The 26,264-nt window shown below is 42.2% G+C and overlaps 1 protein-coding gene across 1 annotated transcript in view; it reads left to right on the top strand.

Annotated features, from left to right (window-relative positions):
• The window catches only part of LOC126204227 (uncharacterized), a 193,841-nt gene extending 167,786 nt beyond the window's left edge, over nucleotides 1-26,055 (top strand). Inside the window, exon 10 of the mRNA XM_049938623.1 lies at nucleotides 25,438-26,055. Coding sequence (XP_049794580.1) covers nucleotides 25,438-26,006 — 569 coding nt within the window. The 3' untranslated portion in view covers nucleotides 26,007-26,055. The remainder of the gene's footprint in view (nucleotides 1-25,437) is intronic.
• Nucleotides 26,056-26,264: the final 209 nt, after the last annotated feature.

Here is a 26,264-nt window from a genome sequence, read left to right as displayed (position 1 = left end):
AAATTATGTTATGACAAGAATTAATCACACAGATGGCTCTGAGAAGGTAAAATATTTTAATTATACAGGTTATATTACATTTTCTTACCCATTTTGCTTCGATTTCGTTCCTTCTTTACGTTACCTTTCGCCTTCAAATCAGTTATTTCGCCTGTGGTGGTTATTCTGGATTCATTTCTCATGAATGGCAAAATTGTGGTCACCTCTATTCTGTAAAATAGAATCATCTTAACATATTGAACTTACAACAGACACAAAAGCTCCGAATCCTCCTGTGGTTTAAATGACAAATGTTTTGCTTCATTCTTATTACCTTAAACCAAGCTTTCCTTCGTTCCCATAATCAAAATTATTTAATCATCCTCTACCTTCAAGAGGGAAACTTCCTCAGTACAAACCATATAAGCTGCAGTGCATCCCGCACCAGCGAAAACAGTAGGCTGTAATGCTCACAGCATCAGCAAAATCACATAAACGTCGCTTTTCTAGGACAAGTATTCACGCAGAATAATTTTTCAGGCTTTGGCTCAACATCAATCAAGACTACAAAAAGGATCCACATTTCCGTTCCATTCTCTATTTGCTGAAAAACTGCTCGTATTTGACTACCACAATAATATTTCAGGGCCACGTAAATTACACAAACCACAATTCTTCTTTCACCTTGAAGGGAATCAATCTACTTACGCAATCCACAGGCAACACTTTACGTACTCAGCTATAAAGAACAAAAAAAAACATATATTATCAATATTAACATATCATCGCATATTGGGAAGCCAATGGTTAAACAATCGTATTATCGCATCCTGTTTTCACGATTCCAGATTTACTCATTCCTTTCTCAGAGTTCTCCTATCTTAAAATATTCATACAGCACGCATACTATAGTAAGAGATCCTCATTTATACTGACAGATATAGAATAGTAATAGATAGATAGTAGCACGGAAAGCAGAAAATCGGAAACAAGGCTACTAACAGCTGGGGACCTGGGTTTGCCAGACCCATAATACCCACAGATCGGATATTCCCCTGAGTTTTTGCAATTTCAGCAACGATCTTGCTTCTCTCAGGAGCGACTCTTTTCAATTGACACAAAAAATAGCATTTCACTTGTTCACAAGGAAACCTTTTATCTTTACGTTTGAATCAAACTAAATCCTAATTGCACAAGGAAAGAAAACAAATTAACAACATCACTTCAATCAATCACATAAAAATATCTTTATCATTATTTTTACTAACATATTATTCAAAATTCATACGCCACAAATTTAAACTAATCAATTCATTCTCCTCTCTATAAATCCTATGTACTCATTTGCCATGTCGCTCATTTGTTCCGATTGGCGCCTTCTGGGCTGATCATTTGTCATTGCCGGTTTCGTTCATTCCCATTTGTTGGATTATGTCTGGGGTTGGCCGGCCGAATTTCGACATCATGTGGGGCTCCGCCTACAATTCTACTCCCACCGTGTTCATCGTAGTAACGATGCTGGTTGCCGTACCTGTTGCGCTCACGATCTTGTCCCCATCCTCTATCATTTCTGTTGCTCCATCTGTGTTCGCGACTGTTACCCCAGTTTCTATACGGCCTGTCCCGATTATTGTTTCGTTCGCGTCGCGACGACCAGTCACGCCGTTGATTAGTAATACGGCCACGACTGCGATCGCGCTGCTGTGCCCCGTAATAACTTTGTGCCTGATTAGGCGGACATTCTGCTGTATTGTATTCCATCTCTTGGAGAAGCGTTTTAAACGTTTCCACGTCCTCTTTGCATCGTCCCGCAAGAATGACGTGCCGCAAGTGCATCGGCAATTTGGTGATGCATATCCTAATTAGTTCCGCAGGTCCGTATGGGTCGTATAAAAATTGATTTGCCTGCAGCATGTGGTCGAATAGGCGTGCAGGGCTGCCGAAACCAGACTGGTTCAAATTTGGCAGCATAATTATGCCATGTTTGACCCTATCTTGTGCCGCTTCCGACCAATAGGCGGACAGAAAGGCTTGTCGAAACTCCCTAGTGGAGTTGCAGTGACGCGCTGCCGACCTCATGCGACTCGCCGGTTCGCCTTCCAAATAGCCACACATATACTCTATTTTATGTGAACTTGCCCAGTCGGGAGGAAGACAGAACTCAAATTGCTCGAGCCATGCTCGTGGATGTATGCCTTTTTGAGAATTACGGAATATCTCAAATTTTCTTACCGTAAGGAAATGTTTGAAATCAAATCCCCGCATTTCCTTCTGGCGAGGCCCTTGAATGTTTCTATTTGTTTCATGTCTACCCCTTAAATTACATTCTTCCCTGTCGTCACAATCTCCCTCGTGGCCGGAGTCCCTCTCTGCACTGTTCGTACGGCTATTTTTATTGCTATTGGCGAGTTCGGAATCACACGCCATGCGGTTTTCCAGATGCGCCACGCGTTCTTGTAAATCGCCTGTTACAGCTTTGTGCTGTCTGTTCACTTCAAACTGTCCCTTCTGGAATTTAAGAAGCGAACGCACTTCTTCGGTCTCTGCGGCCGCTACCTGTGTGATATTGTTCTCGCTTTCCGTCAGCTTCATCGTGCCTACAATGTCCGCTAATGCCGCGATCTTCTCATCTATTTGTCTCTTGTCCTCCGCCCCAGTCTGCTTCAATTGTTCGACCTGCAGTTCCAACGCGTGGATCGCTAAACTGTTGTCCGCTATTGTGTTGCTAACGGCCGTGGGACAATGCGTTTCAGCCTCTTGGACCCTCGAGAGTACCTGGCATTGTTCTCTCAGCTCTTGGAAATTCCTAAGTATCCGTTCTTCGCTTTCTTTAGATTCGGCCTCGCCACTGCGCTTGCTCTGTTCTAGGGCTTGCAGACGGTCATCGATTTGTTCAAATGTACGGCCTAATTCTTTCATAATATCGCTTTTTATTTCACTTGCCAGATTGTTTATTCTTTGTGAGATATCGTCGGACACTCTCTGCATCGACTTGTCGACTTTATTTGTCTGCTGGATTAGTTTTTCGTCTATTTGTTCGCCTAGCTCGCGGATCGATTTTTCAGATTTCTGCGTCATTTGTTCGCCTAGCTCGCGGATCGATTTTTCGGATTCTTTTTGTTCTCGGAACAATTTTTCTGATAATTCTTTTTGTTCTCGGAACGATTCTTTATTTTGTTGTAATAAGGCTTTCACGAGTTCTGCCAAATCAATTTGGTTAGTTGGAGGCACATTAATTTGTGGCTCTGATGTGAGGCCGTTCGTGCTGTTTTGCATTTCGTCTGAAGTATTCCCCATTGCATTTTCGGAACCGCCCGACGCGTTAATATTGGAAATCAAATTATCCCCTTGGTCCATGTTGCTTAAGTTGTCGGACCGCTTACTTTTAGCTTGGTTACGTGTCAGCATTAGTGCAATTCACACCCAGTACGCAACACACTAATCACAATAAATGTGTCCCCCAAAAATTACGACAGTCACAAGAAAGATACCCAACCTAGTACGCACTTTTTCACACGCAAAACAAATTTTTATGTTTGATCGAAACCGTGGACTTTACAAGCGAGAGAAAAAAAAACACACATATATAGAACAAACAAATATAGAAAACAAAACAAGACAAACAACACAACGCCGCTCAACAACGCTGTGAATCTTTTGAATGTCTGCTCAGAAACAACGCAAAAGTTGTTTGAGCGCTGTAGGGAAAAAAAATTAAGATTATATAACGCTTGCAATCTAACGTCTCAGAGATTCCAGAGTCTAGCGGAATCACAGAACAGGGTCGCCATGTGAAAGATTGTAACTCTAATTTGTTTTGCTGAATTGCGTAAGATTGTGACTTGAATTTGGTATGCTGAAATCGGGTGCTAATTAGACCATGAAAGCGGTTTAAAACTGTGAGCTGTCTTGTGAGGTTAACCGTGCGTTTACTGAGCCACTGTTTCACGACTGGGTAACTAGTCTAGGTTTACCACATTACCAATCAGACTATCATTGATTATAATCTTTTTTACAGTCATACAACAACCGGTAATATATCTATATAAAAGGAGAATTTAAATAAAAAGAAAGAAATCAGTTTATATTTGCAAATTTATTTTAAAGATTGTTCATTGAAATTTCAGCATATTATACGTGAGTTATAACTGAGCTGGTGCCTTATTTACGATTGTGAGACTGTGAGATTGGAATATTACGGAACACATAAAATATGGAGTCAAGATTGGGAGACTGGATACAACACTGCATTCATAAAACAACACACAAAGAACATTGAAACGCATGCAAGAGAAAGTTAATCACTACAAACAGATTCAGAGATTACTTTCATAGCACAATCCTGTCCGTCTTGTAATTACCCTTCACGTGGTCAACTTGGTTTACAGAAAGCGTATAACTCCGCAATAATTTAGATAATAAAAATAAATTAGATCAAAAAGCAAATTACAAAACAAAAACCTCGAACTGGTTACTAACGTCTTACTATTAACCTGATGGGTCAAACAGTTATATAAGCACGTGGTACTGGTCTCACAAAGTACACGCCACGTGGGTTGAACATAAAGAAAAGTTGGTATATTCAAAATCTTTTCAAGACGATACGTTATAATCACACAAGCATTTGCATTTAAGATTGATCTTACTTAGAGTTACTGACCAACACGTGGTTCCACTTTACTCACAAAGTAGTAACAAAGCAACTACCGCCAAATAATCTGAACTGGACACGAGAATCACACTCCGCTGCAATTAAAGATAACCTTAGCCATTTTAAAGCTAACCCGAAATAAAATGATTAAATTCTCAGTTAAGCTGAACTTAACAAATCCATTGTCCTATGGACTTAACAGACACGCGCTTAGCCGGAGATCTTACCACTTCAGACGCTCGCTACCGCCAGACTGCTACTGCTGGACTGCCCTGCGCTACTACTGGACTCCAACTGCTTACTCTCCAGCTGCCAGACTCCTACTGAACTACCCAGCGTGCTCCCGAGAGTCGCTCACAAAGACCAACGGAAGGCGCCAGAGGGGCAGCTTCCTATACCAACATGACAGGGGACGGACCGGACCATACTAAGAATGGAAACCTCTCTGCTTTTAGGAACCGTAGCTACCTGTTTCAACGTTGGTCCTACTGTTCTCTAGCAGACAGCCTTGTCTGCTACCCTCAAGCATGCAGCTACAAACACATTTGATCATTCATCCTCTCACACAGAAGGGAAGGGGGATGACAGTATCTTATCATACACAGTATATAAAAGAAAGCGGATGTAGGTTCCGTATGAGACTGTGTGACATGAATTACATATAAGAATTACATATAAACTGTGCTTTAAAGTGTAGTAGTGTGAGAGATCGTTCTTGTTTACGTGTAAAAGTAACACGTTCCACTACTCAGTCTCCTCCCAGATAGTCAGAAACGCCACAGTAAATTTAGAAGAGGAATTTATTCCTTAAAAGACAACAAATTTGAGAAATTAAACATGAAAGGAATCCAACAGAGACCTTTCAACATGTTGCGTCGTACTTGTAAAGGCACATGTTCTAGCAGCACAGTTAGAGTTTTCCCGTATGAAATCATGATAACGTGCTCCATTGAGCGTAGGTGGAAGAACATGGGGCCCGATCAAGACATCACCAACAATGCCTGCCCAAACATTCACAGAAAATCTGTGTTGATGACGTGATTGCACAATTGCGTGCGGATTCTCGTCAGCCCACACATGTTTATTGTGAAAATTTATAATTTGATCACGTTGGAATGAAGCCTCATCCGTAAAGAGAACATTTGCACTGAAAGGAGGATTGACACATTGTTGGATGAACCATTCGCAGAAGTGTACCCGTGGAGGCTAATCAGTTGCTGATAGTGCCTGCACACGGTATACATGGTACGAAATCAACTGGTTTTCCCGTAGCACTCTCCATACAGTGACATGGTCAACGTTACCTTGTACAGCAGCAACTTCTCTGACGCTGGCATTAGGGCTATCGTCAACTGCATGAAGAATTTCTTCGTCCATTGCAGGTGTCCTCGTCGTTCTAGGTCTTCCGCAGTCGCGAGTCATAGGCTGGAATGTTCCATGCTCCCTAAGATACCGATCAGTTGCTTCGTACGTCTTCCTGTCGGCACACCTTCGTTCTGGAAATCTGTCTCGATACAAACGTACCGCGCCAGGGCTATTGCCCCGTGCTAATCCATACATCAAATGGGCATCTGCCAACTCCGAATTTGTAAACATTGCACTGACTGCAAAACCACGTTCGTGATGAACACTATCCTGTTGATGCTACGTACTGATGTGCTTGATGCTAGTACTGTAGAGCAATGAGTCGCATGTCAACACAAGCACCGAAGTCAACATTACCTTCCTTCAATTGGGCCAACTGGCGGTGAATCGAGGAAGTACAGTACATACTTACGAAAGTAAAATGAGCTCTAAAATGGAAATTAAGCGTTTCCGGACAGATGTCCACATAACATCTTTTCTTTATTTGTGTGTGAGGAATGTTTTCTGAAAGTTTGGCCGTACCTTTTTGTAACACCCTGTAGACTGTTCTCTGGGTCCCTCTTTTTATATCTTTCTTACTTCAGTTGGGATTGGCGTGTAGTCCTTTTTGACTCCTCTCTGTTTTCGCGTTCTGCAGTTTCGACACAGGAGCGCATAACCCTACTTGTTTTTGGCCCTAAAACAAAACAAACAATCTGCAGACTATAACTACAGGTCTAGGTCGGTGCGTCTAGCACGCAGACAAATTGGCAGCAGGCTCTCAACAGGCCTCCTCCTAATCAATACAAGGCCACCACCGGCGCCGAGACTGTAGTAGCTTTCATCAGAAAACGCAACAGACCGCCCTGTCAAGCAATGAGCTCACGCTTGATGCCCCTGGAGTCGCAAATAGTGGTGGGTTGGTGTCAGCGGAAAGCAAGCTACAGGAAGTGTGGCTCAGAGTTGTCCTTGGTGCCAACTGCTGCTCACATTGATGATACAGATGCAGTATGATGCGTCAGAGTCTTACGCTTAACAGTGTGGTCTTCCGTCTCGCCAGGGTCACGTGACCGTCCAGAGTTCGGTCTCTTTCCGACTGACCACCACTGCTAGTTACATTCCCGCCAAGTCTTTCTGCAATATCCCAGAAGGAATAATCAGCTTTTGGTAGCCCTATTACACAACCTCGTTCAAACTCAGTTAGGTACTGACACTGACGCCTATGTCGCCTTAACGCCATTACTGACTTACATCAACTCACCACGCCTAGTCTCAAAGGTAACTAACGGTCGCGACCGTTACAGCGTGTTTTTAAAACAAACCTGATTTGTATCCTCGTAGTAGCAATTCTAGCGCCACTCTTATGCGACTGGTGCGAAATTTGAATAGACATCATTTTACAGACGGACGGGGTGGCCGAGTGGTTCTAGGCGCTACAGTCCTGAACCGCGCGACCGCTACGGTCGCAGGTTCGAATCCTGCATCGGGCATGGGTGTGTGTGATGTCCTTAGATTAGTTAGGTTTAAGTAGTTCTAAGTTCTAGGGGACTGATGACCTCAGACGTTAAGTCCCATAGTGCTCAGAGCCATTTGAACCATCACTTTACAGATGGAGAAACACACCTACCAACTTTCATTCATGTTGCACAACTCCTTCTTAGTTTTGCGCTATTTTCTTTCACTGTATTATAATCTCTATGACTTATACAGTTTTCTCTTATACTGTCCTTTCAACTGCACGTATTAATCCAGGTAACAGCCTCAAATGAAGATGCTGTATGTGTTCTGGTAACGTTCCTTGGTTTACTCTCTTGACACACAGGTACGTCCAAAAATATACTGCACCAAAAATCAAGACTCGGCTGGGAAAACGATTTGATGCTACTCATTTGTTCAGTGTTGATTTTAGGTGCACCACTGTCAGTCAACTTCTCCCCGCTGCTTCATCAGGTGAAGCTGCAACAGAAGTCACCGTGGAGCTACAAATGTCGCCACTCTGTCCGCGTGGATACCTGTGTTGCAACAAACACGCCTGTATTTTGACTCAAGGAGGTGATGTGGCTATACGATCGTGCAAGGGAGAACGAACAAAATTTTTGTCCCATGACGTGACAGTCGTGTGCTGCCTGGTGTTGAGCATGGGCTTCTGGGCCCATCGATTTCGTATTCACATGACAGTTGAGAGATTCGTACCGACGTTGAACCATAAACTGCAGTCTCGTCAGTCCTCAAGCCTTGCAGCTCCCACCACAGGCAGCATTTCGCACCACAATGGTTCTGTAGTTCTAACAGTTACTCCTTTTTAAGGCTGAACGTGTGACACGACTCAATACATAAAGTGAAATGAGAGTAACTAGTGACTATCCTGTTTCTCAGTTGACTTAACGGCACTGTCCTCTTACTCCAAAGTCAAGAGGCTCGCCTTGACCTTGTACCTGTGAACGGGACGCTGAGACAACATTACATAGCTCATTTTCTGGGAATGCACATCTCCAGCTCTGTAAGAACTCTTCTTGCACATATCAAGTTATTCGTGTAATTAAACATAATTTTAAAACAGGGCAGTTACGGGTAAGATAGTTATTCATAGCTGACTAATTCAAATTGTTCAAATGGCTCTGAGCACTATGGGACTTAACATCTGAGATCATCAGTCCCTTAGACAGAACTACTGAAACCTAACTAACATAAGGACAGCACACACATCCATACCCGAGGCACGATTCGAACCAGCGACCACAGGAACAGCGCGGTTCCGAACTGAAGCGCCTAGAACCGCTCAGCCACAACGGCCGGCTAATTCATAAAGTACAGGTGTTTAAATAAAAGTGTAAAAACTATTTGATACACAATACCCACGTCAGGCTCTGTGTGGTAGGAAAGACAAGACAAAAGGGAGACAGAACATCATTCATGTTGTGATCTTCCTCTGTATCTTAACAGAAAAGACTAACTTAGGTTTATTACATATCTATGGAAAAAACACCTATAGCGGTATTGGCTACCAAGAAACAGAATAATTTACAATCATGAAACAGTATCAGATTAATTAATAGAAAGCAGATCAAATATAATAATAAAAACTGAAGCAATGCCACAAAAGATATAAAATTCTTTCTCTAAAGAAATTTCAAGATTTACAGTCCACAATAGAACTATACTCCGCAAATATGCGCCATATAAGAAAATTACTATACCGACAGATAGCGGAGGTATGAAAGGCGCACAAGAGAAATAATCGACAGAATTGGTGTTAAATATTACGTCCTGTATAGTACAAATAGTCGCTGTGAACCTTCATGAATTTAAAATATCTTTAGTCTCCTAGAGTGTAGCCAGTTCAAAAATCAAAGGTGCATACAAAGTTGCATACAATGCATTCAGTTGACCGTGTCACATTTGCATAAACACAAAAAATGGTTCTGTGACATATGCAACTCCACTGAAAACTGCAGCATATGTTGGACTTATTTCAAAGCACCTGAAAAACAACGGGTCTAAATGAAATTTTTGCATTCTAAAGGTCACCGTAAGTGATTCTAAGAACAAGACAAAGACGTTATGGGCAGTGGAATACGCTTCGGTACTTGATTTTTCAAAGCCGGGTGTCCTCCTTTTCTAGACAAATACGGCAACAAAAAAAAAAAAAAAAAAAAATGGTTCACATGGCTCTGAGCACTATGGGACTTAACATCTGAGTTCATCAGTCCCCTATAACGTAGAACTACTTAAACCTAACTAACCTAAGGACATCACACACATCCATGTCCGAGGCAGGATTCGAAGCTGTGACCGTAGCGGCTGCGCGGTTCCAGACTAAGGCGCCTAGAGCCACTCGGCCACACCGGCCCGAGGCAAGATTCGAACCTGCGACCGTAGCAGCAGCGCGGTTGCAGACTGAAGTGAAATACGGTAAAACTGACGGTTGTTATAGAGTGGTTACACACTTTTAATCTTACATTTACAAGTAGTTTTTAGCTTTTCACCTCTTGGATAACGGTTTTCTACAGTTTAAGAGAAAGTGCAACGGTCAAGTCAGGCCTGAACGCAGACGTGCAGGGCTGATCAACTTATGTTTCATCAGTATGGATGTAGTTTAAGTTGGCATGTTTACCCCTTCTTTGTTACTTCATTTTCTCACAAGGGACGGTGAGGATGGCTGGCTTCGATAAAATTCCCACTTTTCAGCCGAGAGCATTTATAAAATACAGAAACATAGTTTTAATATTATTTAAATGAAAAACGTATATCTATGATACGAAAGAGTATCACCATTTGCTTAATAACATCTTGGTACATCTTTGGATCAACACACAGCAATGACGTTACGTTTCATGGATTCAACTTGTCGTTGATATATTTCCGGAAGTATATGGGACCAGACGTCTACCGATAGGTAACGTAATTCACATAAATTATCTGCCAGTGAGTTATAGGTGCTGAACCGGCTCCTGTAATTACTTCAGATGTATTCTGCGGCTTGATATCAGGGTAATCTGATGACAAAGACATCACCATGAGTTCACAGCCATGCTTGTCAGATCAATACAGCTCGATTTTGGCCCTGAAATGCGGACAATAATCCTCCTCTAAAATAGCATCACCGTCGACGAAGAACTCAAGCAAGAGTGGATGCAGGTTGACCGCTATAGCGTTCCTGTTGTCGGAGGCCTTCGAATACTACCATAGACCCACGGAAGGATAGGTGAACATTCCTCATAGGATAAAACTGCCCACACTGTGCTGGGTCTAAGATGCAATGCTTGTTTCGAGTAGCAGTTCTTCCTCTAATGGAGGTCTATTTTTGATAGTAGTATACATATGGCCACGAATGCCATTTTCTCCTGTGCCATTCTGATTTTGATGTCTTCCTTGCTCCGTCAGTTATGGGTTATTTTGCTGAGAATGTATTGGAATTCCTTAACGTCATCTATTTTGTGATCACCTATCCTGTTGTTAAGTTTCTGTTCTCATTTCTACTATTTCTCTTTACTTTGTCTTTCTTCGATTTACTCTCAATTCATATTCTGCACTCATTTGACTGCTCGTTCCATTGCTTTTGCAATATATAGATTGCACAGGCGAAAAATTACATTCCGGCCGTGCATTCTTTTTAGTCCGAGCTCTTTGTTCTTGGTCTTCCAGTCTTATTGTTCCTTCTTGGCTCTTAAAGATATTGTATGTATATTACCCGTACTCTCCTATCGCATATCCCCATTTTTCTCAGAATTTCAAGCACCCTGCATCATTTGATATCTAACACATCCACAATTTTCTTTCCCTTTCTTCTGTATATTATTCTTGTCAGAAACTTGCATGCATAAGATGTGAAGCTGACTGTGCCACAATTTGCACACTTGTCGTCTCTTATAATCTTCATAATTGTGTGGATGATATTTTATAGAAATTCAAATGTTACATCGTCAGACCTACATTCTGCACACCAAAGTGAATACCGGTAGTCGTTTTGTTGCTACTTTTGCCAATGATTTTATAAATTCCGATGAAATGTCATCTGTTCCTTCTGCCTTATTGGATCTTAATTCTTCGAAAGCTCTTTCAGTTTATGATTATAACACTGGATCCGCCTGACATACATCTTGCGCATCTGATAGAAGAGTTTTGTCGTGGCTGGCTATCCCAAGGCTATCAATAGTTCGCACAGAATGTTGTGTATTGCCAAAAATCTTTTAAATTCTGGTTCTAACACTGGATTAGCTATCTCGTCTATACCGACTCCTGTTTCTCCTTCTACCCCATCGGACAAGTCTTCCCCCTCGTAGAGGCCTTCAACAAACTCTTTCAACTTATCCGCTTTCTCCTCTGCATTTAGCAGTGGCATTCCCAATGCACTCTTAATGTTACCACCATTTCTTTTTCGATTACTTACCATTTTCCATGCAGCCATTTCGCTTTGCTTTCCTGCACTTCCTATTTATTACATTCCTAAATTGGATTGGATTGGATTGGATTGTTTTGGGGGAAGAGACCAAACAGCGAGGTCATCGGTCTCACCAGAGTAGGGAAGGACGGGGAAGGAAATCGGCCGTGCCCTTTCAAAGGAACCATCCCGGCATTTGCCTGTAGTGATTTAGGGAAATCACGGAAAACCCAAATCAGGATTGCTGGACATGGGATTGAACCGTCGTCGTCCCGAATGATTCCTAAATTACTTATATTTCTGTTCTCCTGAATTTCCCAAAAAATTTTGTACTCCCTTCTTTTAACGATCAGGCGAAAGTATTTAATCTTTTACCCAAGATTTCTTCGCAGTTGCCTTCCTTGTACCTATGTTTTCCTTTCCAACTTCTGTGATTGTACATGTTAGTGATGGCCATTCCTTTTAAACTGTGCTGACTACTGAACTATTTCTTATTGCAGTACCTGTAGCAGCAGAGAGCTTGATCCGTATCTCCTCATTGCTTAGTGCTTCCGTGTCTCACTTCTTTGGGCATTACTTTTTTCTGAGTAGTCTCTTAAATTTCATCTTACTTTTTATCACTACTAAATTGTTAGCAGAGTCTTTATCTGCTCTTGGGTACGCCTTAAAATCCAGTATCTTCTTTCGGAGTATTTTCCCGACCAAGAAGTAATCTAACTGAAATCCTTCCGTGTGTCCCGGACTTCTGCACGTGTACCACATCCTCTTGTGATTCTTGAACAGAGTATTCGCAATTACTAGTTGATATTTCTTTTAGAACAGTTAGTTCTTCTTGTCTCTTGATCGTAGTACCGAGTACATTTTCTCCCGTAACCCTTTCTTCTTCCCCTAGAACCGCATTCCAATCACCCATGATTATTAGATTTTGAACTCCCTTTTCGTATTGAATTACCTGTTCACTGTGTTCATATACATTCTGCATCTCTTCATCTTTGGCTTGCGACTTCGGCATGTATAACTCAATTATCGTTGGTCGGTATTGGTTTGCTGTCAGCTCAGATGAGAACAAATCTTCATTGAACTATTTACAGTAACAAATTCTCTGCCCTAACTTCCTACTGATAACTAATTCTGCTCGCATTATTCCATTTTGTGTTACTGTTGATATTACCCTGTACTCATCTTACTTAAACATAAACTCTTTAACATTACGTGTTTGTTATTCCAAAACAAAAAAGAACCCTGAAGAACCCTGTATAACGCACGTGCAAAACACTATAGATGGAATACAACAGCGGCTCGATGTAGCACCCACTAACGTTGGTACAGAAATTGAGCCTGCGAACCATGTTGTGGTACACAATCTTCATCCCACCTGGTGTGTCTTCAGTTTCTAGTGCGGCGCCCAGAACTCGCGCCAGCAGCTCTGTCTTTACAAAAGTCTCATAGGAATGTAGACGTTAACTGACACCAGGTGACCGTGTGAGGTAGTACATGTCATCGAGTCTACCCTATTGGATAACAGTACAAAAACTCTAAAACTTTTGTCTTTCCCTCAGAAGAAGTGGACGAGTTACACAACTGAATTGAAATCGTTTCTGGGCATGGCTTCCTGTTTAAAATATTATGTGCTCACTGCCTTTTATATGTCCTAGAAGTTTGTAACGGGAATTTATGAACACTTTGTAGATATAGATAGTGAGTTGGTGGTTTCAAAATGGTTCAAATGACTCTGAGCACTATGGGACTTAACATCTGTGGTCATCAGTCCCATAGAACTTAGAACTACTTAACCCTAAATAACCCAAGGACATCACACACATCCATGCCCGAAGCAGGATTCGAACCTGCAACCGTAGCGGTCACGCGGTTCTAGACTGAAGCGCCTAGAACCGCACGGCCACGCCGGCTGGCGAGTTGGTGGGAAAGAGCCTAGCTACTTATAACGCCTTTGAGCATTCGGTTACCATTACCTACACGATTTTCTTAGCATGAAGCCTGAAATATGCTGACAGATAAAGGCGCAGTAGGGGCTAACCACTGACTGCCTAGAAAGTAATTTTCACTGCTGCAATGCTCTGTAGGAAGCACTCACATTTCAGTCTCACAGAGACTAACAGAAAAGATAAATATTATAGCGATTCCACGAACAACTTATTGACCTGCACCAGTAGCAAGATAAATTATGAATAGTCGCTTGAGCAGAAACAAATAGCCTTCGAAAGACTCGGTCTACATTTCGCAGATGAGACGCGTCTCGTTGTGAATTACTGCCTGCAGTCGGTCTGTATTGTGTTAAAACCTTACAGTGGAAGTCTGGCAGTTAAACTTTCCTCCGAGCCAAAATTGCTGGTGGCGTGCGTCGTTTGTCGGACCTCGTTTTCCGATAATGAGCCAGAGCGCTAATTACTTCCTGTTTCCCATTTCCTCTGTTTATCAATTGTGATTAAATTCCCTGTTGATTGACGTCCAAGCCGACGCACAATATGGTTCTCAGGAAATTGCTTGTAGATTTAAATTGAAACTGCGATTTGCTCAGTTGGTTTAGTTTATTATTCTCCTAGGCGCCACAAGTAGCAACACTTAACGGTGTATTACTGGGTAAAACAGAAACATCTTGCGGAAATATCAGTAAGTAGGAAAACGGCTCATTCAAACTACTGTACTAAAGGCTTCTTGAAACGATAGATTTAAATATAATTATGTTACACGGATGAATACGACGAGGAAAATGCAGGAAATTCTGCAGAGGACCGACTCTTGGCGCAGGGAGCAGGAATTGACTCGCAACATAGACCAATGTTAAGTACTGCGGCGTTCCTAGACAGAAAGACCCATTATTGTATGATTACACTATTGTAGAACAATCTCAGGAAGTAGTTACGTCCATAAAATATGTAGTAGTATAGATACGACCGATTTGAAATGGAACGATCAGACAAATTTTATCGTGAATAATGCAGATGCCAGATTGAGATTCATTCATACAATCTTAAGGAAATGTAGCCCATCAATAAAAGAAGTAGCGTGCAAAACATTCGTTCGACAAATACGTGAATAACGCTCATCAGTATGGGAACCGTACCAGATCGAAGTGGGGGGGGGGGGGGGGGGGAAATAGAGCAGATCCCAAGAAGAGTAGCGCATTTCGTTACAGGTTGATGTAGTAAGTACGAACTCCAATGGCAGACGCAGCGAAAGAGGCCTTCTGAATCGCAGTGAGGTTTATTGCCAAAGTATCGAGAGCGTGCTATCCTAGAAGAGCGCACAAGTATATTTCTTCCTCCAATGTATAGCACGCGAAAAGCTCATGAAGATAAAAGTGGACTGCTTAAAAACCACATGGGGCATAACAGCAATCGTTCTTCCCGCAAACTATTCACGTGCGGAACAGGAAATGGGGGGCAATGACAGTGGTACAAAAAAGTACCCTCCGTCACATACCGCAAGATGGCTTGCGAAGTGTAATTGTAGATGAAGACGTAGGTTGCAGCCTAGAATTGTTCTATGGAGGACAAACCAGGAGATCGGGCAGGCCAGGCGTGGATCCAAACATTGTCACGTACTTCAAAGTGTTTGTCTTGTGAAGTACTGGAATATGCCATTCGGACTCTGGTCTTAAATGACAACAGGGCTTAACATTCCTTCCACATACTGAGAAACGTTTAACATCTCTTCAGCAAACTCCAAATCATCCATTTTATGATATCTATACAGTTCTCGGGAGTCGTTACTTTCCTTGTGCTTTCAGCACGTCATCTACGGTAACATGTGCCGTTATCTGACTATTTCAGACAGAATGTAGACTCATCACTGAACACCAGAGAATGCCACTCGATACCCAAGCTGAACATGGCTCTACACCGTGTAAGTCTCAGGGATATGGTTCAGCGGTGAACAACCCATAACAGTTTGGTTTACAGTGATGTGACAAAATGAACGCGTACGTCCGAACATAGCGTAGGACCTCGTTTTGCCCGGCATAGTGCAGCAGCTCGACGATACATGGACTCAACAAGTCGTTCGAAGTCCTCTGTAGAAATATTGAGCTATGCTGCCTATAGCTGTCGATATTTGAGAAAGTTTTACCGTTGCAGGCGGTTGTGCAGGAACTGACATGTCGATTATGTACCATAAACGTTCCATGAGATTCTTACCGGGCGACCTGAGTTCCTAATCATTCACTCGAATTGCCTAAAATGTTCTTCTAACTAATCACGAACAATTACAGCCCGTTGACAAGGCATATTCCCATCCACAAAAATTTCATTTTTGTTTGGGAAATGAAGCCCACGAATGGCTGCAAATGGACTTCAAGTAGCCGAACATAATCATTTCCAGTGAGTTGGACCAGAGAATTCAGCCTATTCGATGTAAACATAGCCCACATCATTATGGAACCACCAACATCTTGCACAATGCCTTGTTGACAACTTGAGTCCATGACTTCGTGACGTCTGCGCCACATTCGAACCTTACCATCAACTCCTACCAACTGAAATCGGGGCTCATCTGACTAAGACTCGGTTTTTAAGTCGTCGAGTGTCCAACGAATATTGTGACGAGGCTGCAGGCGATGTCGTGCTGTTAGCAAAGGCATACGCGTCGGTCTTCTGCAGTCACAACCCATTTACTTCAAATTTTGGCGCACTGTCGTAATGAATACGTCGTACGTCGCACATTGATTTTTGAGGTGATTTCACGTAGTGTTGTTTGTACGTTCGCAGTGGTAGCTCTACACAAGTTCTGCTGCTTTCGGTCGTTAGGTGAAGGCCGTTGGCCGCTACGTTGTCCGTGGTGAGAGGTAATGCCTGAAATTTCGTATTCTCGTCCAGCTCTTGACGCTGTGGAACTCAGAATATTGAATTCTTAACGAATTCCGAAATGATAAGACCCTTGCGTCTAACTTCAACTACCATCCGACGGTCAGAGTCTGTTAATGCCCGTCGTGTAGCCATAACGACGACGGGAGGCTTTTTACGGGAGGCACTGCCGCTTTACATCTTCTGTACGAAATACTATCGCCATATACTACACTACTGGCCATTAAAATTGCTACACCAAGAAGAAATGCAGATGATAAACGGGTATTCATTGGACAAATATATTATACGAGAACTGTCATGTAATTACATTTTCACGCAATTCGGGTGCACAGATCCTGAGAAATCAGTACCCAGAACAACCACCTCCGGTCGTAATAACGGCCTTGAAACTCCTGGGCATTGAGGCAAACAGAGCTTGGATGGCGTGTACAGGTAATGCTGCCCATGCAGCTTCAACGCCATACCACAGTTCATCAAGAGTATGACTGGCATATTGTGACGAGCCAGTTGCTCGGCCACCATTGACCAGACGTTTTCAATTGGTGAGAGATGGCGATGACGAATACACGCTTCCAATCTGCGTTCACCGCGATGTCGCCAAACACGTATGCGACCATCATGATGCTGTAAACAGAACCTCGATTCATTCGCAAAAACGACGTTTTGCCAGTCGTGCAGCCAGGTTCGTCGTTGAGTACACCATCGCAGGCGCTCCTGTCTGTGATGCAGCATCAAGGGTAACCGCAGCCATGGTCTCTTAGTTGATAGTCCATGCTGCTGCAAACGTCGTCGAACTGTTCGTGCAGATGGTGGTTGTCTTGTAAACGTCCCCATCTGTTGACTCAGGGATCGAGACGTGGCTGCACGATCCGTTACAGCCATGCGGATAAGATGCCTGTCATCTCGACTGCTAGTGATACGAGGCCGTTGGGATCCAGCACGGCGTTCCGTATTACCCTCCTAACCCACCGATTCCATATTCTGCTAACAGTCATTAGATCTCGACCAACGTGAGCAGCAATGTCGCGATACGATAAACCGCAATCGTGATAGGCTACAATCCGACCTTTATCAAAGTCAGAAACGTGATGGTACGCATTTCTCCTCCTTACACGAGGCATCACAACGACGTTTCACCAGGCAGCACTGGTCAACTGCTGTTTGTGTGAGAGAAATCGGTAGGAAACCTTCCTCATGTCATCACGTAGTAGGTGTCGCCACCGGCGCCAACCTTGTGTGAATGCTCAAAAAAGCTAATCATTTGCATATCAGAGCATCTTCTTCCTGTCGGTTAAATTTAGCGTCTGTAGCACGGCATCTTCGTGGTGTAGCAATTTTAATGGCCAGTAGTGTATATTACTTTCGTCGCCTCAAGATAAAATGGACGTGTGGCTCTTCTTGTCACACCGTGTCCAGCTCCTCATCATTCGGTTTTCTGTCATAGCATTTTACCATCGTTCTACGCAGTCTGTCGGAATGATGCTCGCGTATCCTTTTTGCCAGTGATACGATGTTTCCGAAGTCCGAAACATAGCGATAAAATCCTCTGGGTAACACGCGTTGCGACATCAAGCTGTGAAGTTGAGGAACGTTACACCCGCCCATTAATTCAATATCCATCATGTGCCGACATATTTCTTTATACATAGCAATTTTTTTCCGTACTGAAAAAAAGCTCCAATTTGGATAGTATTTTAACAAACATTTCCAATGGCATGGTGATACTGGTGTATGAGCTCGGTAGAGTTCGTAAAGTCGTTCACAATATAACAATTTAAATTTCAATCAGTGTACTTCCTCCAAGTGTTGATTTGCTTGGCAATTGTACAGGCTGAGGCAGCTAACACAGACCATCCCAAACACACCCAACAAGAACATACGTGGTGCAAATGGCTCAGTACACTATGGGACTTAACATCTAAAGTCATCAGTCCCCTAGACTTAGAACTACTTATGCCTAAATAACTTAAGGACATCACACACATCCATGCCCGAGGCAGGATTCGAACCCGCGATTGTAGAGGTCGCGTGGTTCCAGACTGAAGCGCCTAGAGCTGCTCGGCCACTCCGGCCGGCGAACATACGTATCGAGATGCGTTTTTCGCCAAGTTATAGTAGATAATACGGTGAATTCTCTCATGTTCACAAGTAACTTTTATCCTTTACAGTCGCCAAAATACGACACCGAGTTTGCTTTTCTCTCTTTTTGTCGCTTAGAACTATATACGTTTTTCTCTGGCATTTGAAAGAAATAGGTTTGGAACGACATAAAATGTATAGGACTTGATCATTTAGTATCGAGATAACATCGCCCAAACCCCTCTGTTCCGCGGTGATGAATAGAGTTTCCACAAACGTCTGTCCTATCAAATGTAAGCAAACACGTAACTCATGCATGGTTCGTTTGTTGATCTGTGCACTTGCAGCCCACTAGTCAGTGTTCTGCTGCTGTAGGAATCAGGTAATGCGTTCGTAAAGCTGCGCAGACATTCACAATCTAAGAGCCGTCGAGAAAGTGAGTATAGTTTATGGCGAATGACGCCAGACTTTAGACCAGTGGTGTGGCTGTTTGCTTAAGAGTATCCAGGTCGTGCCAAGCTCTCACGATCTGTCTTTGCGAACATTATAAAATTTTTTGTAGAAGCTGGAAGCGTGGAACATAAATACGAGAAGGAAACAGAATATTAACTGATGGCAAAAATGAAACTAACAATCTAACAGCAGTACCATAAAGTGTGAATATCACTAAGATGCACCTGGTAAATACGAGAGAATTAACCAAATGAGTGTTCTCCGAACACTGAATTTCATGGCATTTCATCCTCTATATGTTTCTCTGCATCTGCGGCTTCATGGCAATGACTTCCTAAATTGGTTGCAGTTTTCCGAATTTTTGCTACGAAAAGTGCAAAGTGATGTGAAATATTTATTCAGAATTTAAGGAAAAAGCTTTGTTTACCAGCGTTATTTGTCCGTGTTTTATATTAATGAGAACTAAACACAGTCAAGTATCCCCAGTTCGTTAGATACGCCGGTGCCGTAGTTATTGCAAGGCATCTCACTGGACATAAAGAAATCCGTATGGTAGCAACGTGAGGGATGTCGCTCCCATTCCGCACATCTAATGAAAGACTATCTTAAGACAACATCTGAAGAGCATTGCAAAGGTCGTTCAGAAAACGCTAAAATGGTCTGCTCACTCACCAAGTTAACAATTCTATACTTTCATATACGGCCAAACTTAAAACAAGAGGTCTAATAGGAAACAATGAAGGCTCCAGAAGTCACGAAGCTCTGCGTGTGTGCTGGCGTTAACTCCAGATGAAATTTTAAAAAAAATGATTCAAATGGCTCTTAGCACTATGGGACTTAACTTCTGAGGTCATCAGTACCCTAGAACTTAGAACTACTTAAACCTAACTAACCTAAGAACATCACACACATCCATGCCCGAGTCAGGATTCGAACCTGCGACCGTATCGGTCGCGGGGTTCCAGACTGTGGCGCCTAGAACCGCTCGGCCACTCCGGCCGGCGATGAAATTCATCGTGCACTATTGCTTCCGCAGAATCACCTCATAGCTGTAGCAACATTTTGAGCATTTGCTATGAGAAATTAATTAACACACGAACTGTACCTAAGTTACGTGTTTGCTTACCTTCGGTATAACAGGGCAGATGTTTGTGTAATATCCTCGCCTGACGGAGGAAGAGTGGTTTGCAACGCTGTTGCCTCGATTCTATTTGATCAAGTGCTACACGTGTTACTTCGCTCAAGTTCTCCTAGAAGCGTTTTTAAATGACATAGATAAAAGTAAATATTTTCGTTAGTAAAAAGCAAAGTCCGTGCTGTAATTCGACGACTATAACCGGTAAGTCACTTGCGAAATTCGTCATATTGTCAACCATAACCTCGTTATGTTTATTCATGCTGCCTCACCTTGTATGTTATTCTATCTCGGGAGTTGCCTCGGCAGCGTTATTACACATCTTTCTGCATTGGACTCTTCGACTATGAGCCGCCCACATTAATCTTCTAGAGTGCTAGAAGGCAATTCCAAAACCTGTAAAGGGTTTCTGTACAGATACGGAACCTATACAACTACTATGCGAGGATATAAAACACTTGTATTTTTACACGCCTATTCATTAATATCCTAACCTCAAATACGTAAGAAAATGGAGACATCTCAACACTGGCTATGAGCAATATCATGATAGTGACTCAAGACAAAAAGTTGTACATGTCCCCTGGTATCAAACGTGTGTATCTAGTAATGAGGATATGACAGACATTTACGGCGACTTCATGTGAACTGGGAAGAGATAATGATTTTGGGACTGGCTGCATTGGACGTGATATGGGGGATATGCGGACAAGAAGTCTAGCAGTAGACTTCCGAAGAAATTGATCTCACGTACAATATGACTTCATCCCATCTTATTTTTCTCCTCCTAGAGCACTAATTACTGAACGTACTCAATCTGCTAAATACCGGACAATTTGATTTGTTTCTCAGTGTACCACAGTTATTTACCTGTACCGTGTAGCTCTAATTACACACTGTTAATTCTGCACATTTTCACGTCTGGCGTTAGATCTTTGCCGAAACGTGTGTGGAACTCGATAAACAAAGTTTATTTGAAGCTATATAGTACTTGTTACGATGGTATGGTTTAAGAAATATTTCTCTGTTATACAGGGTGATTACATGATGATGCCACATCTTTTCAGGGATGATGAAGAAGGGTATTTGTGTCAATTTGAGGTCAGGGTCTTTGGTTCGGAAACGATCAAGTTTAGAGCTATAGACGAAAATCGTTCTAATAGCTCTCACAGTACCGAGACTGTTGTTGCTAAGAATGTAGTGTACGTAACTTTCACATATGATAGTAACGACTAACGGAAAAACAAAAAGCCTTTTGTACATGGGCTCTAGAATGACTAGCTTAATAGCTATGAGCGCTTCTTCATCTTCACTACTGTGAAACACACACCCTTCACTGCACAGGGTGCTCATAGCTCTTAAGGTATGCATTTTAAGGCCCATTTTTACTGGACATTGTTTTTCTTGGTTTGGTATAATACCTCCACCCGAAAAACGGAAACCAAAGAGCTTGCAGTAGAACATTCGTGTTTGACAGTATCGAACATGCGCACGTGCTTATGGCTCTTAAGAAATGCATTTTAATGCCCACAATGATGCGGTATTTTTCTTGTTTTGGTTCATACTACACCCTATGAATGTTTCCCACACTACAATCTCAGGAACTACACTACTGAAACATGTAGACCTATTTCATTGTCAGATATATCTGATCGATTTTCACATATGAGTAACGACTCGGTTGTTTTCGAACTCGGAACCTCACCTGAAATTGATACAATTACTCTTCTCCATTATCCCTGAAAGTTTGTAACTTCATCGTGGAATAACCCTGTGTTTCGGTAATTGACTACCAGCGGAAAAATGCTCCTCGCAGTGCACAGAAAAGAGATTATTTTCCATAGAAAAGACTCTGACTGAGACGTAGGCTACCAGCTGCATCACTCTACCGTCCTCAGCACGTTTAAAAACTTTTCCAAAAATTTTGGCATGCGAACATATTCGCTCTGTTCTTAAAATGCAACTAACCTTTCCTTCCAAAAGCTCAATTAACAGCAACCGGCTCACACCCACTAGTACCTCGCTGTAAGTTGCTCATACCCATTCGCACCCACTATCCCATTCTCACTCACTCATTCAGCGGAACTCGTTGTTATTATCTCTTTGTGTCTATCTGTCACTGTCTCCAGCGTCACAGTCGCAATCTCCTTCATTATGTCTTACTACTATTGTTTCCTCACTGGAAATGTCTCGCTACTGCTCTGTCTTATTTATAGTATCTGAATCATTTCTTCTTACTGCTCTTGTGTCTTCTCACTGTCACTGTCTCCCTCTCCCTCGCTGGCATTGTCATACGCTCTCTCTTATTATTTCTGGTACGCACCCAATTCCGCTTTCTCCTTCTCTTTATTCCTGTCCCACTGCCACTGTCTCCTCCACTCTCTTCCCAGCACTGTTCTGTCACTGTTAGTTATGCTCGACTTCCGCAGTGTCCCTCTCTATCTCTAACACTGCAATTCTCATCTTCGCTCTTTCTGTAGTACACCGACTGCCTACTGTTTCTTGGTATTTATATTTCAAAGTGGCTCTGAGCACTATGGGACTTAACATCTGAGGTCATCAGGTCCCTAGAACTTAGAACGACTTAAACCTAACTAAGGAAATCACACACATCCATGCCCGAGGCAGGATTCGAGCTTGCGAACTTAGCATCAGCACGGCTCCGGACTGAAGCACCTAGAACCGCTCGGCCACAACGACCGGCTCCGTTATTTATTACTTTCCTGTCTCTTTCCCGCTTTTCCAAAAAGTGCCTCCTCACTGAGCATAAATAACAGTAATATGTTCGCATACCAGATTGTTTGAGAATTTTAATGGTGCTGATGGAGGTAGAATGAGGCTCTCGTAACCCACTTTTAAGTTGGTGTCTTTTACGCGGAAGCTTGTGCGTCTCTTTTGCACCCCGTTAGGGGCAATTTTCCGCAGGTTTCTCTACCACAACAGGGCGTCTAATTCATATGAAACGAACTTTATGGGGCAGTAAAAGTTTGTTAGTTTACTTGTGTGAAACTGAAGTGACGCAGAATTGATTTTAGACCTGATATGGGATTTTACGTGAACAAAAATTTTGCATGCCGTTCGGTACCACAACATGGGGCTCCCCAACCAATGACGGAAATACTTTACCGCTTCATTGCTTTATGAACTATGTTTTCTCCTCAAACAGTATTTTAAGTGTGTGTTTTACGTATACGATTCGGGTAACTTTTACCTCCCTATCTATCAAATGTATAAAGATATAAAAAAAAATTTCCTGAGTCTTCCAGATCTGGAACTTAAGGGGACCACACCCTGCCGATCTAACCCATGTTAATTTAGGCAAGTATTTGACCCATTTGTGAAAAACCTATTTGATGCAGGATCTTAATATTTTTGCTGTATGTTACATGATGCTAATAGAGTCAACTGTACTAAAATCTACTTTATCCATTTTATAGTTTTTAAGAAATACTTTTTTAATTTGTTAACAAAAAATATTAAGTTTTTTCTGCAGAAAATATTTTTTGCGAACTTTGTAATGGGGGAATATTAATAAATGTAGAACCAGAAGTGGCTTTTTAAGTTATGCAGAGCTCTGAAAATCTCATTTATCTATATAGTTTCTGATGTAATGGGGTATATGTACTGAAAATCTTAGTTTGCGGCAAACTGACTTTTAAAAAAAACTAAACTTTTGAAATTTGTTGCTTACAGTTAATTAAAGCTGTCCTGCTGCATATGATGGCCTTTTTTGGCCTCTAACAGGTCTTACAGCTTCTTTTTCACCTTACTGGATGTTTGTCTTGCTTTCTTGGTTATATTAGATGAAAACCTGTCTGCGTAGGCTATTCTCATTTTATCGCAATGTTGCAGCCCAGTGATCATATTTTCACTAGGATTAATTCCCAGCTTTTTCAGTACCCAAGACTTTCCACTATTACCACAGCTAAATGTAATAACAACATCATGAACTCCTAGTTTCATTGTATGCATGCCTACAAACAGTATTAGGAAGGCGGTTCCAAATTATGCTGCTGAAACATTCATTTGGGTTCTGTGTCTGCCCATGCAGACATTTCCTTAGAAGGTCAGGATGAGCCGAGTCTCTGAAAATAGGTTTAATTGCTGTAATAACAGCAGCAGGAAGAGAATGCTGGTGAGAATAAGATTCTCCAGTTGCCTGAGTCCTATTGTATTTTCACCACGAATTTTCTCCTGATGGACACAATCTAGACATGTTTCCTCTAAATTGTCGTTTCTTGAAAAAGTCTATTTTTCGTCATCTTCAATAAACACAAGTAAACAAACACTGAAAACGTAAGTATAACAACTACTCGCAATCACACTTGAACAAAACTAACCTCGTGTTTGAAAGCGTGTTATTTACAAACAGCAGAAACAAAAGAATACCGACCGTTGCAATGTAGGGGATATAAAGGTCCAAAATATATGCAGAAAAGTGGGTGACAGAAAAGTGGGCGTGCCACATAAACACAAGTGGTAGGAAACGCTCTTTAAATACTCGAAAAACATTTTTTCAGCTAAATCCTTTTCAGAGTACTTAAATAAAACCTTAATCTATCGAAATATGACGAAAACGAAAAATCGATTTTTTTCGACCTGAAACACGGGGGTCCCCTTAAAAATATATCGTGAAAGTTACAGCAATTTGTTTTCATAACCACCTTGGAATCTGCTGCTTGGTTTTGATACCGAAAAACCATGTTTTTGGGATGTTTCTCGATAACGGAGAAGTATTTTTGAAAATGGGAACATAGTGCTTCCAGATAAATTCCTAGAGAATATACCATTAAAACTGGAGTAAAAATTGAGGTAAGATTCCCGGAAATAACTGTTTTTGTGCACGGCATTTTTGTGCATATTAGCAGTGCATGCTGTCGCATGTGTACCGATAAATCCTAAAGACTTAACTTTTTCAGTTAGTCCTGTGGAAGAGGCTTTTAACGTCTTTGTTTCAGTGAGTTGTTTAATATTTCTTCCGTTTCTTAATATTTGCTTACAACATATTACTATAGCGTTAAGTGTTTCATGCAAAAGTACTCTCTGATAATCGCTGTATTAACAAGATGCCTAATGTTTGATTGTACAGATGTAGCTGGAGGCAACACTGCTGAGATGTTTGCATCATCCCCGGTCGTATTCTGCAACAAGACAATGGACGTCTTCCTTAGGGTGAAAGATGTTGACAAATCACCAGGAAGCAACTTCGACGGAAATGGAAATGAGAAGAAGGAGGGCACAGACAGGCGGCAGGGTCCCAGTTCTGAAGACGCATTGCCACTGGATCCCAGAGAGGCGGTATCTGGGATATCTGAAGACCAACTGAACAATGATCACGAAACAGGCAGGGACGAAGGGCGGTACGCCGCCACTGGACGAGACTCATCGCTCGAGGATAAGGAGGGTGGCTCACCTACCAACGGCCACCAGTCGCACGGTGGGTCTGATGCCAGTGACAGTTCCGGAGACTACGATATCGCTCTAAACGATGGTCCACCCAGTGACTACGTGTCAGCCGTCGGGTACTTCGGCGCTTTGGAGTCGAGCTTTGAGACACGGAACGGCGACGATTTGCGTGAAGGAAGAGAACTGGACGGGTCCGCCGTGACACAAGTGACGGGTCCACACACAGCAAACGGGTTAGACGACTCACCATGAGTTCACGAGCGCCAGTTGCCCAAGAAGACTGGCCTTTAGGGAAACCTTTGTTGGCGATCGATTCTTTGACACACATGCAATTGTTTTTAATAAAAAATTACAGTTTATGCAAAACTTGTTAAAAATCTTTTTATTCCCGTAGCATTTTTCAGTGTATCTGCATCTCGTATGTGTTATACCAGTCTGTCACTTGTGATTTCAGCTTGGTGCTTGTCAAATATGAAACAACGAAAAATCCACATAATTGGAGAAGTTTCA

The sequence above is a fragment of the Schistocerca nitens genome, chromosome 9, assembly GCF_023898315.1.
Source record: "Schistocerca nitens isolate TAMUIC-IGC-003100 chromosome 9, iqSchNite1.1, whole genome shotgun sequence".
Lineage (NCBI taxonomy): Eukaryota > Metazoa > Arthropoda > Insecta > Orthoptera > Acrididae > Schistocerca > Schistocerca nitens.
Note: the sequence above shows the minus strand (reverse complement) of the source record. Positions and strands in the feature narration are given on the sequence as shown.